Source organism: Gastrolobium bilobum, unplaced genomic scaffold, assembly GCF_033153095.1.
Source record: "Gastrolobium bilobum isolate Gb01-03AN ecotype WA unplaced genomic scaffold, APGP_CSIRO_Gbil_v1 utg32472, whole genome shotgun sequence".
NCBI lineage: Eukaryota > Viridiplantae > Streptophyta > Magnoliopsida > Fabales > Fabaceae > Gastrolobium > Gastrolobium bilobum.
Window position 1 is genome coordinate 230,537 of NW_026898916.1, and position 14,664 is coordinate 245,200.

Sequence of the window (14,664 nt, forward strand, 5' to 3'; positions counted from 1 at the left end):
GCAGAACACATATCACATCTGATATCTCTGAATAAGGAAGTCCATCAATTTTAGGTTATGAAGAGAGCGAGACATATGTAATAAAATTTAAATAATAAAAGAGGAAAAAAGTTAAAGTCTGAAGAATCAAATGACAGACTGATTCTTGAACCCAAAGCTTACATTACCCACCTCTGCCACCCTTGTCTTTTAAGCAAAAACTAAAACCAAATAGTAAATACTAACCCCACTGACACCAAAACTGTTTTTTCATCATTCTTTTTGAGTTCTTCATCATTCAGTTTTTTATCCAGGAAGTTCCCTCCTCAGCAGTATCTAACTACGATCTGTACTGAAGGTAACCAAAAAATAAAATGGGTTCATTCCAGACACCAATTGGAATGAGAAGCTCCACATTGCTAGAAACTTCATGTGGATTCCTGTTACAGGAACTGCAGGCAAGAAGCTCATTTATTTCATACGTCAAATATGTCTTCAGATAATTTCTGTTACATTTCATTTATTTTTTCCTCTCATGTCAAATGAATTTAGATAATATGGGAGGAAGTCGGAGAAGATAAGTTCGAGAGGGAGAAGGTTCTGCTGGATTTGGAGCAAGAGTGCCTTGAGGTTTACAGAAGAAAAGTTGACAGAGCAAATACATCTAGAGCTCGTCTGCATCAGGAATTGGCCGAAGCTGAGGCTGAATTTACCCACCTTCTTTTGTCCCTTGGTGAACGATCTCTACCTGGACGGGTACCTATTCCACTTAGCCATAGAGAGTTAGTAGTTAAACAATCAGAACCTGGAATAATAACAAGCATATAAGAACCTATTTCATATATGTAAAGCAAACCTCCATGTGATAATTGTGAGAAAGATGCTAGAAAATAGATTAACAAGAGTATCTTATTCTTAATTCTTAAATGTGATTAAAATTAAATAAATGTGTATGCTTCAACAAGACATCATGAATGAGTGTAGACTCAAAGACTGATGACAGTACTAACTGAACAGCCGGAGAAAAGGGCGGGTACACTAAAAGAGCAGCTAGATTCAATCACTCCAGCACTCCGGGAGATGCGCTTGAGGAAAGAAGAGAGGTTGAACCAATTCCGAGCTGTGCAAGGGCAAATTCAAAAAATTTCTGCAGAAATTGCTGGTAACTCGGACAATGCACCCTCAATCATTGTAGTAAACGAGAATGATCTTTCACTAAAAAGGCTTGAGGAGTATCAGAATGAGTTGCAAAGGCTCTACAATGAAAAGGTACCTAGAAGCAGTTTATGTTTTTTTACCCCCAACATTAAGGAGGTAGTATACTTCAAACTTAACATTTTCATATTACTTCTTGTGATTACATTTGAAGAATGAAAGACTCCAGCAAGTGGAGAAATACATGGACAAAATACACAGCTTGTCCACAATCTTGGGAAAGGATTCCTCTGCGATCATCATGGAAGTTCACCCAAGCTTGAATGATTTGTGTGGAATAACCAAAAATATAAGTGACACTATCCTGGATAAGCTCAATATCAAAGTGGAGTCCCTTTTTGAAGAAAAGCAAAATCGGCTGGATAAGGTGAAATAATAATATTGTTGTAGTTTTTACTTTTTATTTTTGGTTTAATAAAATACGTAAAAATTGAAAAACACACTTTCTCCCCTTTCTAAGGACTAAGGAGTTATCAAAACACATATACCTCCACTTCTTATAAGAGTGGCATAGCTATTTTTTCATCAAAATAAAAAATGACTTTCTGGATACAAAATAATAAAACATTACAATTCAACCCCAAAAGCTTAAGCTGCTGGATGAGATTATATTAATGGTTTTATATTTTTCTAATATATACCTTCACACGAGAGCCCACTAGGTTTGAAGGGCGGATGACACATCGGCCAAACCTATTTGTGCTAAGAAACTCCACAATATTTAATTATTTTTATTAATAGAATGGGACACTGAGAATCGAACTTGTGACCACTTGGTCACGGAGGCTTCTTTACAATGTAAAGAACCAATTCAACCCAAAAACTTAAGTTGTTGAAAGAAGCTATAGTAATGGTTTTATATTTTTGTCACAGTGACTCTAGGCCCAGACTAGAATGTATGTCATAGAGAGATTCTTCTGGGTTATGAGATTTACATACTAACCTGTCATGAGCCTGTTATAAATAACTGCTTCAGGTCCTTAAGCATCAAGTTTTGTGTTTTTCCCTTGATTTTTTAAGCTCTTCATTATACAAATTTGTCATATTCTAGATATGTTTTGCAGCTTCACCATTTAGGCAAAGCACTGTCAAAGCTATGGAATCTTATGGACACACCATACAATGATCGACTATCTTTTTCCCATGTAATCAATTTGTTGTCCGTCTCATCAGCAGAAGTATCAGATCCCGGAAGTCTTACTCTAGAAATAGTCCAGCGGGTAGGTGTCTAACTTAGATGATCTACAAAATATCAGAAACTTTCAGATATTTAAAAAACCTCAACTTTTTACAAGACTGAAGCCGAAGTCGAGAGACTGGATCAACTAAAAGCAAGCAAGATGAAGGAGCTATTCCAAAAGAAGCAGGAGGAACTTGAGTTGATATGCAAGAAATCACACGTGGAGATTCCTTCACGGACAGAGATGAACAATATAATTAGCCTCATAAACTCAGGTGAATCTAACTAACGTGGGTGTATTCCATTTTAAAAATGCATGTATACTTACTCTAAAATTAAACCACCCTAGAAATTGACTTACATGTACAAAAGGGGAGATTGACCATTCCGATCTCCTCATGAGCATGGATGAACAGATATCACGAGCAAAAGAAGAGGCTTCTAGCAGGAAGGCTATAATGGAGAAAGTTGAGAAGTGGATGTTAGCACGTGACGAGGAGCGCTGGCTAGAAGAATATAGCATGGTTAGAATTTTCATTTGAATTAACCTTGATAAAAAAGATTTAAAAAATGATTGTGTCTGTTATATGTTTCACAATCAATGTGTACTATCAGGATGAGAATAGATACTCAGTTAGCAGAGGAGCTCACAAAAATTTGAGACGTGCTGAACGTGCCCGTATAATGGTTAGCAGAATGCCAGGTATGTATAATGAGATCAAAACAATATAATTTGGACCAACTGGCAGCTAACCCACATGTGCTCAAATAAAATGGTTGCTGTTTCCAGATTTGGTAGATTTGCTAATAAAAATGACTAGGAGTTGGGAAGAAGAAAGAAAGAAAGTTTTCTTGTATGATCAGGTAAGATATCTTACACTCTGCAACACTTGGAATTCACTGTTCTTCATATATTAGAAAATATGTACATAAAAAGTGTATAGCAAACAGGCTAACTAATTCTTATAAGTGAACAAGAGAGAAGATTGTAAAAACACAGAGAAATACAGCATATTAAGAGAGGCCAAGTAAGTATTATGAGAAGATTCCCCTACATAATATATTCCTTGATGAGATAGTCCTAGACCCTGGTAAATATCTCAGGTACAGGTGACTCCCACGTGCTGAAGTATTCAAAGCAAAGACAGAACTAAATTCACAGAGCAAGCTACTGGTAACTAACTGATATCACATATGAAAGCACCGAAAACTTGTAGATGACATTCTCTGAATGGCTTACTTATACCAAAATAATAACGTCATTCAACATTGAACAAAATTTCTTTCACATATTAATAACATTTGAGAACATACTGTTGTAAATCAGACCTTACACTGCCATAGTTTCCTTTCTCATGTTCCGGTATATATGTTTCTTAATTGACCAGACCTTACCTTTTATCGTATGGTTCATTAAGTTGATAACAGCAAGCCAAAATGATATCTGCGCAGGTACCTCTAATGGAAATGTTGGAAGAATATAACATGCTAAGGCAAGAAAAGGAGGAGGATAAGAGAAGACAGCAGGTTAGTATTTGATACATAATATTATATTTGTTCAAATATATTAAATTCTTGTTCAAATTATATGATTCATGAAAACATTCTTGCAATATGAATTGTTATACCCCATGATAACCTTCTTCATACCTCGTCTCTTATGCTTGGTTTTAGTCATGGGAAAAGAAGAAGGTTCAGAGCAAAGTAGTAGCTGAGCGAGATAATACTTATGCTTCAAGACCAGGAACGAGCAGTAGACGTCTACCAAATAGAAGCTGGAATGGAGGTCTAGACAGTGTTGTGCCCCTGAACAGAAGGCTTTCTATGGGTATCCAACAACAGGGAGCAAACAGCATAAATTCAGGAAATCAAGGCATATCCTTCTTTAAGGATGGAAGGAAGGTACAAAGAAAAAAGATTTTTGGTGAACCTGGCTTTGCTGCTTATACAAGAGATGAGGCATCTTGTGTGGTGTCAACACAAAATGGACCATTTTCTCCGTAAATTTTTCTATCAGAAACATAGTTTTTGACTGAAAATACTTTAGAAAGCTTGCTTCCAAGAAAACTGTTGTGAACCTGTAAAAGAATAAATTCAAACTCATTACCCAGAGAAATTTTTAAGTACTCACGTTTTTGCTCTTGAATTGCCCGAATGGATGAGCTCATGCTTGTCAACTGCAAACAGATCAAGTTCTTGGTTCATTGCTTTATTTGCAATTTTGCATGATATGGGGTTTTTGCTTGCCCCAACTAAAAGAGAAACAGTTTTGCTGATTCATGCATTCGATCGAGTAAGAAGACCTGAATTTGATATCACTTTGAAAACCATAACAATTCCATGGAGTTACAAACATCATTAAATAAGGCACATAATAAGTATTGATACTATTTAGGAAATTCAAACTGTAAAATTCTACACAGTATAAAGGTTGAGTTTATAGATTAAAAAGTGATAGCATGACACCAGTTATATAACCCATAGGCAATCACCAACCAAATCTCACGAAACAGAATGGTTATGCAATATTTTCCAACTTCAAATGAGTAAACGAAAGCAACATTACTAGTTCAATAAACAAACAATAAAAAAGGATTGAATATGCTAACGATTATGTAGAAAAAAAGAGAGAGCAGATGCTTACTTTGCTTACAAATTAGAATCCCATCTTTTATCTAATACATTGTTGTCTCGGATTAAGATCATATACATATACAAATTGCAGAGTGCAAATAAACACAACCTAAGACTCATCTACGGGCACCGGCGCTTGGGCTTCAGCTTCTGGCTTTCGGAAGAAATTATCGATGCGGCGAGTACCAGCCGGAGCGGGCTTATCGGGTTTGGCCCGATCCATATCAGGCTTATCGGATTTAGCGGGCTGAGAAGGTAGCGGAAGCGAATCGAGGAGAAAATCACTGGTTGGCTGGTGCCTCTTCACAGCGATTCTTATATGCTCGAGCTTCACGGTCTTGCGTTTCTTCTCAATGGCAACACGCGCTGACTTTTCAGCCAGAAATTGTAGGAACAGCTCCGTGGAGCTCGACACCAGGAACAACGCTTCTGAACTCACCCTCTCCACGTCCTTGTCCAGCCTCATTATCTTCTTCACTCGACCATTTGGGAATTCGGGTCGAATCGACACTGCGTTCTCTTCTTCCTCCGCCATAACCATAACCATCACCTCTTTCTCTTTCTTCTTTTCCCTTTTTTAAATAGTTAGGGTTTCAAATTGGCGGGAACGGTAAGAGAAATAAGGGCATTATCGTCATATCAACCTAACCCTTCCCGCCATTCGTTTTCGGGCTTTTTATTTTTTAGCCCAGGCCCATATTTTGGAATTTTCAGCCCAGGCCCAAATATTTCTCCTTCCCCTTGTTAACTAGAGTTGTTACTTGTTAGTGTTTGCGGCAAGGTTGCAGATTTCATTTAACATTTTACAATCACAGAAGAAAATGGAGTTTTCTCAGAGTGACTTTGATCGGTTACTGTTATTCGAGCACGCGCGAAAAACCGCAGAAGTAAACTACGCAGAGAACCCTCTTGACGCTGATGTACGTATCTTTCTTCATTCTAACCTAATCCCACTTCCGTATCACTTATATATCTATGAGTTATTTTACTTATACATTAGCTGTTTCAGAATTTATGAATGTTTCTTTTATAATTTGTGAAATAATTATCAAAGTTCTGTAACTTATGAAACTGTTTCTGATTTTTTTTTTTTGTATTTGTATTTGTTATTAGTCTGTGTCCCATTACAACATGGAAATGTTGCTGCTTGGAGTTATGCATTTTTTATTTAGTTTTTTTAGTTTTTCAACGGGTTCATTCTTCGAACTACATTGGGTTCGAGCACCTATGGAACCCTATTGAAAAGAGCTGCTTTACAAAATCCTTTTTTCCATTCGAGGCTCGATTCGAGCCCTAAAAGGTAGGATGTGTAAAATAATCAAAAAATTGAACCGAACAATAAACCGTTCTTAAAATAACCGGTTTTTAAAAATCAGTTCATGAACCAAACTGATTTTTTAGAATCAGTTTAAGAATCGAACCGTTTTCTAACCGAACCAAATTTATTTTTATAACTTTATTTTTTTAATTTTTAATTTTTAATTTTTTTTCTTTTCAAAATAGGGTCTACCCGAACAGGTTCCGATCTGAACCGTTTCTATTCGAACCGAACCATTTAAACCAATTCGATTCGGTTTTTCAAAAAAATTGGTTCGGTTCGACCCATGCACATCCCTACTCAAAGGGCCCAGAATCCTTACGTAGGGTGTTTGGTGGAGTTATGCACTTTTTAAACCTTGTAGTTTAGAAAAGAGCTTAGGTTCATTTTACTTGTTATGCATTTCATTCTTCTTTTTCTGAACATGTATTCATACAGAATCTGACCAAATGGGGGGGAGCATTGATCGAGTTGTCAGCTTTCCAAAATCCTAGGGATTCCAAGAAGATGGTTGATGGTATATGACGTGTTAAATTGAGCTAAATTATAAAGTGAATTTCTCTTTTGCAAAGGGAGAGTTATGGTGATTGATTATTTTGGGTTTTTGATGGGAACCAACTAACTAAACAGATGCCATTTCAAAGTTAGAGGAGGCTTTACTAATCAATCCAACAAAGCATGACACTCTTTGGTGCTTGGGAAATGCCAACACGTCTTGTGCATTTCTGACTCCTGATATCAGTGACGCAAAGGGTTATTTTGACAAGGCATTTGAGTATTTTCAGAAAGCTGTGGACGAGGTAATGTATTTGCTCTGTTCTTTTTGGTGTATTCTTTCATGCTGCCCTTGTAAATCTAGAAGTTACTTAGTGGTGGATTCTGAAATTGTAGGATCCTGAGAATGATCTCTATAGAAAGTCCTTGGAAGTTGCTGTTAAGGTAATGGAATTGCTATGGCCTTTGTATCAATATTATTTGTGCACTTGATTTTCTTCTCATGTTCAAAGTTTTGCTAACAAAATGATCAAATGAGCTACAACTAACTTGTCTACTCTGGTTTTTAGCTGAAAATGTTAGTTTTTTCATGGTTGATGGGAGCACAGCTTGCTGAGAGTATTTTAGTTTAAATTAGTTAACTATCAGTCTTAATGTTTCTATTGTTTACTGTACGAGGTTTTACTGTTTTATTGACTGATTCAGATTCTGTTGTTTAATATTCAGTAAGTCTTATGAATGACTAAAACAATGAAAAATATATTTGGAGTGTTTGTTCTCTAAGTCTCAACGCCCACTATACCAGATATCTAAGATTTTATTTACTGTTAATGTGTTAAACTATGGGGAGAAGGTTAATTGATATTAAAGCAATCAAAATTAGATTGGAGACAGCAAATTTGCCTTGGGACTTGGTATGAGTGAAAGCAGAGTTTTTTTTTTTTTTTTTACTTGTCATTGCCACTCATCTGTATTTTTGGTATTCATTTGGTTCATTATGGATGTTGAAAATTGTTCTTGTGATGCCACAACCTTTATTCACATGCTTAATAAGTCTTATTGGAGAGCAATTTCAGTATTTTTTACATAAACAAGTTTAAATTCTTTCTATATGCATTTGGGGTTACTGCTTACTGATTCCTTATTCTTTCTGTTAATATTATATGTAACTTGTTCACCCTTTTATCTTTTCTACTTTGATGAGTCACTGTGAACCATGCCTCATAGGCTCCAGAACTACACATGGAGATCCACAAAAATGGGCTTGGTCAGATGAGTATTGATGGATCCTCTGCTTCTTCAAAAGGAAAGGTTGGATTTACTGAAATTTCATTGCATGCAATTCTTATTCAATTAGTCATGTTCTCACAAATACTAACTGCTGACTTCAAATCAACTACAACCTGCCATGTCAAGTTTATGAAGGTGGTTTTTGAAAATTTTAAAATGCTAAAAGGTAAAAGCAGCTCAAATGAATTAGCTAACTATGGTTGGCCATTTGGCTGCCTGTGATAATATGGTAATAATTAGGTTCTGTATTAGCAAACAAGTCGCGTTCGCAAGCTTGGTGGATCAATATGCAGTGATCTTTTTTTTACTCAAATAGTTATTCTCCTTCTGTTACTTAGATCATAAGTACTGGGGTTGGCCAGTTGAATATTGAAGATATAACTTACTAAAAAAATATAGATAACAAGCTTTGCTGTCCTTTGAACTGCTCATCTTCTACATTATCTTGCCATATTTTTGGACGTTGAAAAATGATGAAAGTAGTCTTGTGCGATTGGATTGTTTGAAAGAGTTATTCATGCTTATTTTTTAAGAAAGTATATGTATTCCATCATCTATAATAAAGAGAATGTTATTTCTGATATTCAGTCTGTAGATAATTGATGCATATCTGCTTTAGCTTGTTACAGAGGAACTTAATGCGTCATTGTTTTGTTCATTTCAGGAATCTAAAATGCAGAAGAGCAATGACCTTAAGTATGACATTTTTGGATGGATTATTCTTGCAGTAGGTATAGTAGCATGGGTGGGAATGGCCAAATCTCAGATTCCACCACCACCTCCAAGATAAACATTTTATCTCTTTAATGTGTCGTTACCAAAACTATTGTTGAAAGATTATTCACTTTAGATTAGAAGTAGTGAATTAGGTGTTGCATTTATGTTGTAGGCATGGTGACTTCATTTATCATTTCGCCTTTCTTTTACAGTGGAAAGTTTGATTTTTAAGAATTAGCTTTTTAAAATATGTTGTGGGTACCAATACTTGTTTGTAATTTTGTATGACTCGTTAGCCTCCGAATTCTCAACTTCACTACTTTTTGGTGGTATTGTTTTTTCCAGTGTTGTAAAAATGTAGTGTCGAAACGTAAAAACGGACCGTGTCTATGTTTTTATGACCAAAATCGAGTCAAAACGGTAGTTGAAACGGGTTTTGAGTTGAAACGGTTCAAACATAGTGTCGAAACGTAGAAACGATTCAAACGTAGTGTCGAAATGTAATATGAATTTTTTTTTGTATAGTTCATATTTATATATATATATATATATAATAAAAAAAATTATATATATTTTTAGTCATTAATTAGCTTAAATTTAATAACTTATATAATTAATACAATAAAATTATTCTATATAAATTAAAACAAAGATTAAAATTGACATTCTTATAAAATAAAAATGTTTGTGGGTTTTGGTATTATATATGTTGGATATATATTTTATTTTTAATACGTTAGTAAAGTTTTACATTTCGTTTACGTTTTGCAATTTTATGTTTTTGCTCACCTCTACTGTTTTTACATAGACTCTACGTCTTAACAACATTGGTTTTTTCTTATCTCGAAGGTTCTGATTGATGAAGTAGACGTAGTTATGATTTTGATCTCCTTGATCTGTGTTTTGTGTGAACTAGCTATGAATCATACGCGTGCATAAAAGGCAAAACATAGGATTAGATAGGAAACATTGTGGAAAAAATTGTGAAAGTGAAAAGAAAAATTGGTATGTTTGTTTATTTCCATGCCCTCTGTTTAATATTAGTTTATTTGGAAAACATATCCATGGCAACGTATTAAAAAAAAAAACACTATGAACAAAAAGTGAGTTGAAAAACGTCTCTGTTTCTTTATTAATTAATAGTATAGTACATATTCGCTTATAATTTTCTTTTAGAGAGTATTTGAACGCGTATGTTGTGGCAGATTTGCAGATTTGTCTTTTATGGAATCTGCAACTTTTTGTTGCATGCAATGGCTATTCTTTTTCAAGCCCTTTGGCACCGTCGAATAACATAGTTGCCTCGGGTACCCTATCTCAGCAATGACTATTTCTGGATAATATAAACCAACGGACAACGGTACAGGAGAATAATATGCCACCAATCTTCAGTTTATTTTATATCCGTTGATCAGATTTATTTATATTTTTATGGATGAGGAATCGGGTTTGTTAATCATTAATACCATAAACACGGTAAGAAATAGGTATTTCTCTTAGTCGGTTGAAATAGTTTTAAAAGGTATAACATGTCTGAATCTGAAGAAAGGGTGTTCAAAACAGGATTTGGATCCTCCTTTTTTCTTTTAACTTGCTAAGGAATTATCGGACAAGGTCCTTTAAAGAGAGGGGTAGGCAATTTTGTATCATAAGTTAGTGAGTTTTACATAAGATGGGCAGATTTTGCTAACATAAAATCTGTGTCTTTCTATCTCGCAAGAGTTTCTTCTCGTAAGTAAAAGTAACGTATTTAACATTTTTTTTTAATGATAACCACACTCATGGTTGCAAGTTCCACTACTTTCTTGTAAGTAAGAATAATTGTTGAGGTGTCATGTGTATATTGGTCACCTCGCCATCGGAGAAATTACTCTGAAAAGGCCTTGTATAATGGCCACTAACATACTCATTGGAATTAGAGTACGTGTCTAGATGCTCCTATGACATATAAAATTAAATCAAAAGTTGGTCTAAAGAATATGTACAAAAAAACAAAAACAAAAAAGTTGGTCTAAAGAAGACTCCACTTTTCTTCCAAGGGTTTCTCCCGAATTGCAAGCAATAATTTTCTTTTTGCATCTTCGGACTACTGCAAAGACAATCTGCTTTATTTGCATTTGTATTTTAGTAAATCTTTGGTTCACTCCTTCTGGTTGGATCTACGTAAATGGTCCTCCCCTTGAGCCTAGGGTTTAATAATTATAATCACCTCATGTACCCATTGATTCGGTGCTTTCATCCAAATGCTGTATTGTTAGTGGGAATTCTAATGTTATATATAATGTATATGGGATATGATCATCTTAATAATAAGTCTTATACTAAATCTTAACTGTTGATTTTCTGCATCTAACGGTTAAGATTTATTAAGTCTCACTCATTAATTAATTTTTAATTCTCAATAAATCTCAGCCGTTGGATGTAAAAAAATCATCGATTAAAATTTAGAGTAAGACTTATTATTCTTACACTGGTGTAAGATTAATGTATTTATATATTTTCATCTATGCTTTCTGAAAGGAACCATCAATTCTATACTAACAATAGCACCTAGATTCATAGGCGAGGAGGCGGCTAAGCGGTTTTCCTCGTGCGTATTCTGAATCGTTCGATCATAATTATATTACATAATAATGACAAATGACTTTATTAGTATTTTTAATGACTTCTTCAAAAAATATTATTATGTTCTAGCGATTTTACATTTTATTTTAAATGCAAATAAATAAAAATATATTTAATTAATTTACATACAATTATTTAATTAAGTTTGTTAACAAAATATAATTAAAAATAGCAAAGACATTTACAATATCCTTTTTCAGAATCCGAAATATTTTAGGAAGCGCCAAACCACATCAAAGATATATATTCGATATTGTTGTTAGCTCCAAAGCACCGATACGCGATTTTGTGAAAAATTTGTGTGTCGGACACGTTCGGACACGCATCCGACGCGTCTGACACGCGGTTAATATTTGGGGACACGCGGTTAACTCTTCGACATGTCCTGACACGTTTTTTTGACATGCAGTCAACTTTTTTCCGACACACGGTCAACGCTAAGACACGCTCAGACACGGTTTTTTTTTTAATCTTAATTTTATTTTGTTAACTAAATATAAAAGAAATAATTTATAAATTAATTTTTTTCTGTTATGAAATTTGACATGAAAAATTAACAAAATACGAAAAATTATTTATATTTATATTTATATTTATGTTATGAAATTTAAATATTTGATTGGTTACATAACTTATTATAGACTCTTATATGTATTAAATATAAATTATATTATATATATTAAAAATTTTATTTAATATCAAAACGTGTCTCAACATGTCGAAATATAATATTTTTTAGAATTAACGTGTCGGCGTGTCGTGTCGTGTCCCGGTGTCCGTGCATGTTGTTAGTGGATTGGACACTTTCCTCCTTCATTCGTGCCCGTTCCCATTCTCGGAAGAAGAAAGGTTCCATTAGATTATATATGATTTGTTTGCATCTATATTGGGGATCCTACCAATTATAATTAAATAACAACGTAGAACTGATGGGACTATATATATATATATAGGGGATATTTTTTCTGCAGCCGTCGTAGGGAGTGTTATCTGCAGTTTGACATAGAAAAATGGGTTCCACAGCTTTTTTTCTTTAAAAAAAAAAAACCAGGATCCAGTTCCGTATTCTAAGATCCGGTGCCGTATCCTGACTTGCTGCATGTGCAGCGGCTGCAGAAATCATTTTGCCATATATATATATATATATATATGTGAATTGCATTTTCACATACAACATGAGAGGAGCTTTTCTCCTACACATACAATCAAGTGGGCCCACTAATTTAAATAAAAAAAGAAAATGAAAGAAAATATTAATACAGAAATCGAGTTCTCACTAACACGAGAGAAAGCTATTCCTAGAGATTTATTTATCCCTATATATATATATATATATATATATATATATATATATATATATATATCATTTACTAAGCAACTTATTCTCTCCCTTACATTGAATCACCCAATGTTAGTGTTAGACTTTATAAATGAAAAAATGTTTTAACATATAATTAATGTCGAGTAAGCTTTTTATACATGTTTCAACGTCAAAAGACTTTTACCTATATTTAATCAGCATTCACCAAATTACTTAAGCTAATTAGAGTTTTTGATCTCTATCATCCCTATTTTTTAAAATAATTAAATATAAATTTTGCCTAAAGAAATCATTTGACGAGGGGTATATAAAAAATGAAAAAAATATTTGTCCTTTCAAATTAATGATATAACTTTTGTTATTTCACTATCATAAAGAGGTGGTGAGATCTACACATTTATTTTATTTTATTTTTATCCACTTTCTCTATGATCTATTTATTTTTCTCATATTAAATGACACAACTTTACATTTTTAAAATAACTGCGTTTTTCCATAAAAAAATGAATTTTGAATTTCCACTACACTGCTCTTGCTTAAAGTTTGAGGCAGAGTATGTCTTGACAAAAACCGCGAGACACGTATAATTTAGGTCATTCCAAATGCGATGACTTTGTGGATATGTGTTCACACACAGAGCTGGCACGAGTTTACAGAGAAAGAGCGAGACACGGACTAAAATGTCACCCTTTGACAAAAAAAATTATCAGAATGACATGCGAACAATAAAATTTTCCAAACTGTCACGCAGTATAATTCGCTTCACAGTGTAGCGAATTATGTATGCAAGTAATTCGCTACACAGTATTGCAAAATATGCCACATCAGAATGCACAGAACCAAAAAGTGTCATGGGTCAAAATGTTGAAATTCGCTACATAGCACTTTTGACACATGGCACTTTTTGGTTCTGACGTGGCATATTTCGCTACACTGTGTAGTGAATTATTTACATGCATAATTCGCTACACTGTGTAGCGAATTATGCCACGTGGCAATTTGGAAAATTTTACTGTTCACGTAACATTCTGATAATTTTTTTGTCAAAACGTGACAAAATGATCATTCTCCCGAGAAAGAGCTCTTTTGTACTACCGGTGTAATTGGATCGAGTTTAGAGAATGGATTGAATCCAGCATATTAAAAACTTTTGGTTCGTTTTGGTTTTGAGAATATTTTTTATATTTTGTTATGGAAATTGTTCTTGGGCAGAATATCACACATAATAAATCTCAAATGTAAAATTTGACTCAATCTATAAATAAATAAATAAATACATGGACAGCGCGGTGATCTGACACTTGCATAAAGTAACATGTTATAGTGCAACTTCTTATAATTTAGAATAATTAACGTCACTATTTAACGTCATAGCCCTTACCACTTGATGTGCAAGTGCTTAATTAAAGCAACACCGATCAAAATGTCTTGACAAAAAATTTATCTAAATATCACGTATACTTTTTATCATACTGTCACTTGGGCATAATTTGCTACGACTAATAACGAATTATGTTCGCTAATAATTTTATAACACGTGACACACTTTTGTAGGAAAAGACTGACATGTCATAATTCGCTATTAGTGATAGCAAATTTAGTCTGCAATATAGACACGTGTCACAAAATTATTGGCCATAAAATTCGCTATCATGTAGCGAATTATGACAAATAGCAGTCTTTTAAAAAATACTATTTGCGTGAAATTTTGATAAAAAATTTAACAAAAAATGGCACTTTCATCGGTGTTACTTAATTAACCATGGGTATCTAAGTAGTCATAGATTCATAACCTGAGCCACTTTCCAAGTTCTATATATACACTTATCACCCCACACGTTGTATCCCAAACATAAATCCCACTTCAACATTCTTTCCCTCCTTATCATC

General features: G+C 34.0%; 3 protein-coding genes across 4 annotated transcripts; 2 read left to right on the forward strand and 1 right to left on the reverse strand.

Annotated features, from left to right (window-relative positions):
- The first annotated feature begins 353 nt into the window (after positions 1-353).
- On the forward strand, positions 354-4,471 carry LOC133285517 (65-kDa microtubule-associated protein 8). The gene is made up of 11 exons (XM_061482759.1): positions 354-437; positions 532-735; positions 997-1,248; positions 1,349-1,561; positions 2,259-2,414; positions 2,490-2,649; positions 2,747-2,898; positions 2,990-3,077; positions 3,165-3,238; positions 3,827-3,901; positions 4,049-4,471. Exons 1-11 carry the CDS (start codon positions 354-356, stop codon positions 4,376-4,378), a joined length of 1,788 nt encoding a protein of 595 aa, XP_061338743.1. The 3' UTR covers positions 4,379-4,471.
- A 646-nt stretch (positions 4,472-5,117) lies between these two features.
- Positions 5,118-5,549, reverse strand: LOC133285470 (NCT transcriptional regulatory complex subunit A). The gene has a single exon (XM_061482702.1). The coding sequence runs from the start codon at positions 5,547-5,549 to the stop codon at positions 5,118-5,120; it is 432 nt and encodes a 143-aa protein (XP_061338686.1).
- A 248-nt stretch (positions 5,550-5,797) lies between these two features.
- LOC133285495 (mitochondrial import receptor subunit TOM20-like) lies at positions 5,798-9,152 on the forward strand. 2 transcript variants are annotated; one of them, XM_061482735.1, is made up of 6 exons: positions 5,798-5,928; positions 6,765-6,843; positions 6,957-7,126; positions 7,218-7,265; positions 8,049-8,132; positions 8,743-9,152. In XM_061482735.1, the coding sequence occupies exons 1-6, from the start codon at positions 5,830-5,832 to the stop codon at positions 8,899-8,901; spliced, it is 639 nt and encodes a 212-aa protein (XP_061338719.1). In that variant the 5' UTR covers positions 5,798-5,829; the 3' UTR covers positions 8,902-9,152. The 2 variants fall into 2 exon arrangements, with proteins under 2 accessions (XP_061338719.1, XP_061338720.1); XM_061482736.1 differs by having other exon boundaries at positions 8,776-9,152.
- Positions 9,153-14,664: the final 5,512 nt, after the last annotated feature.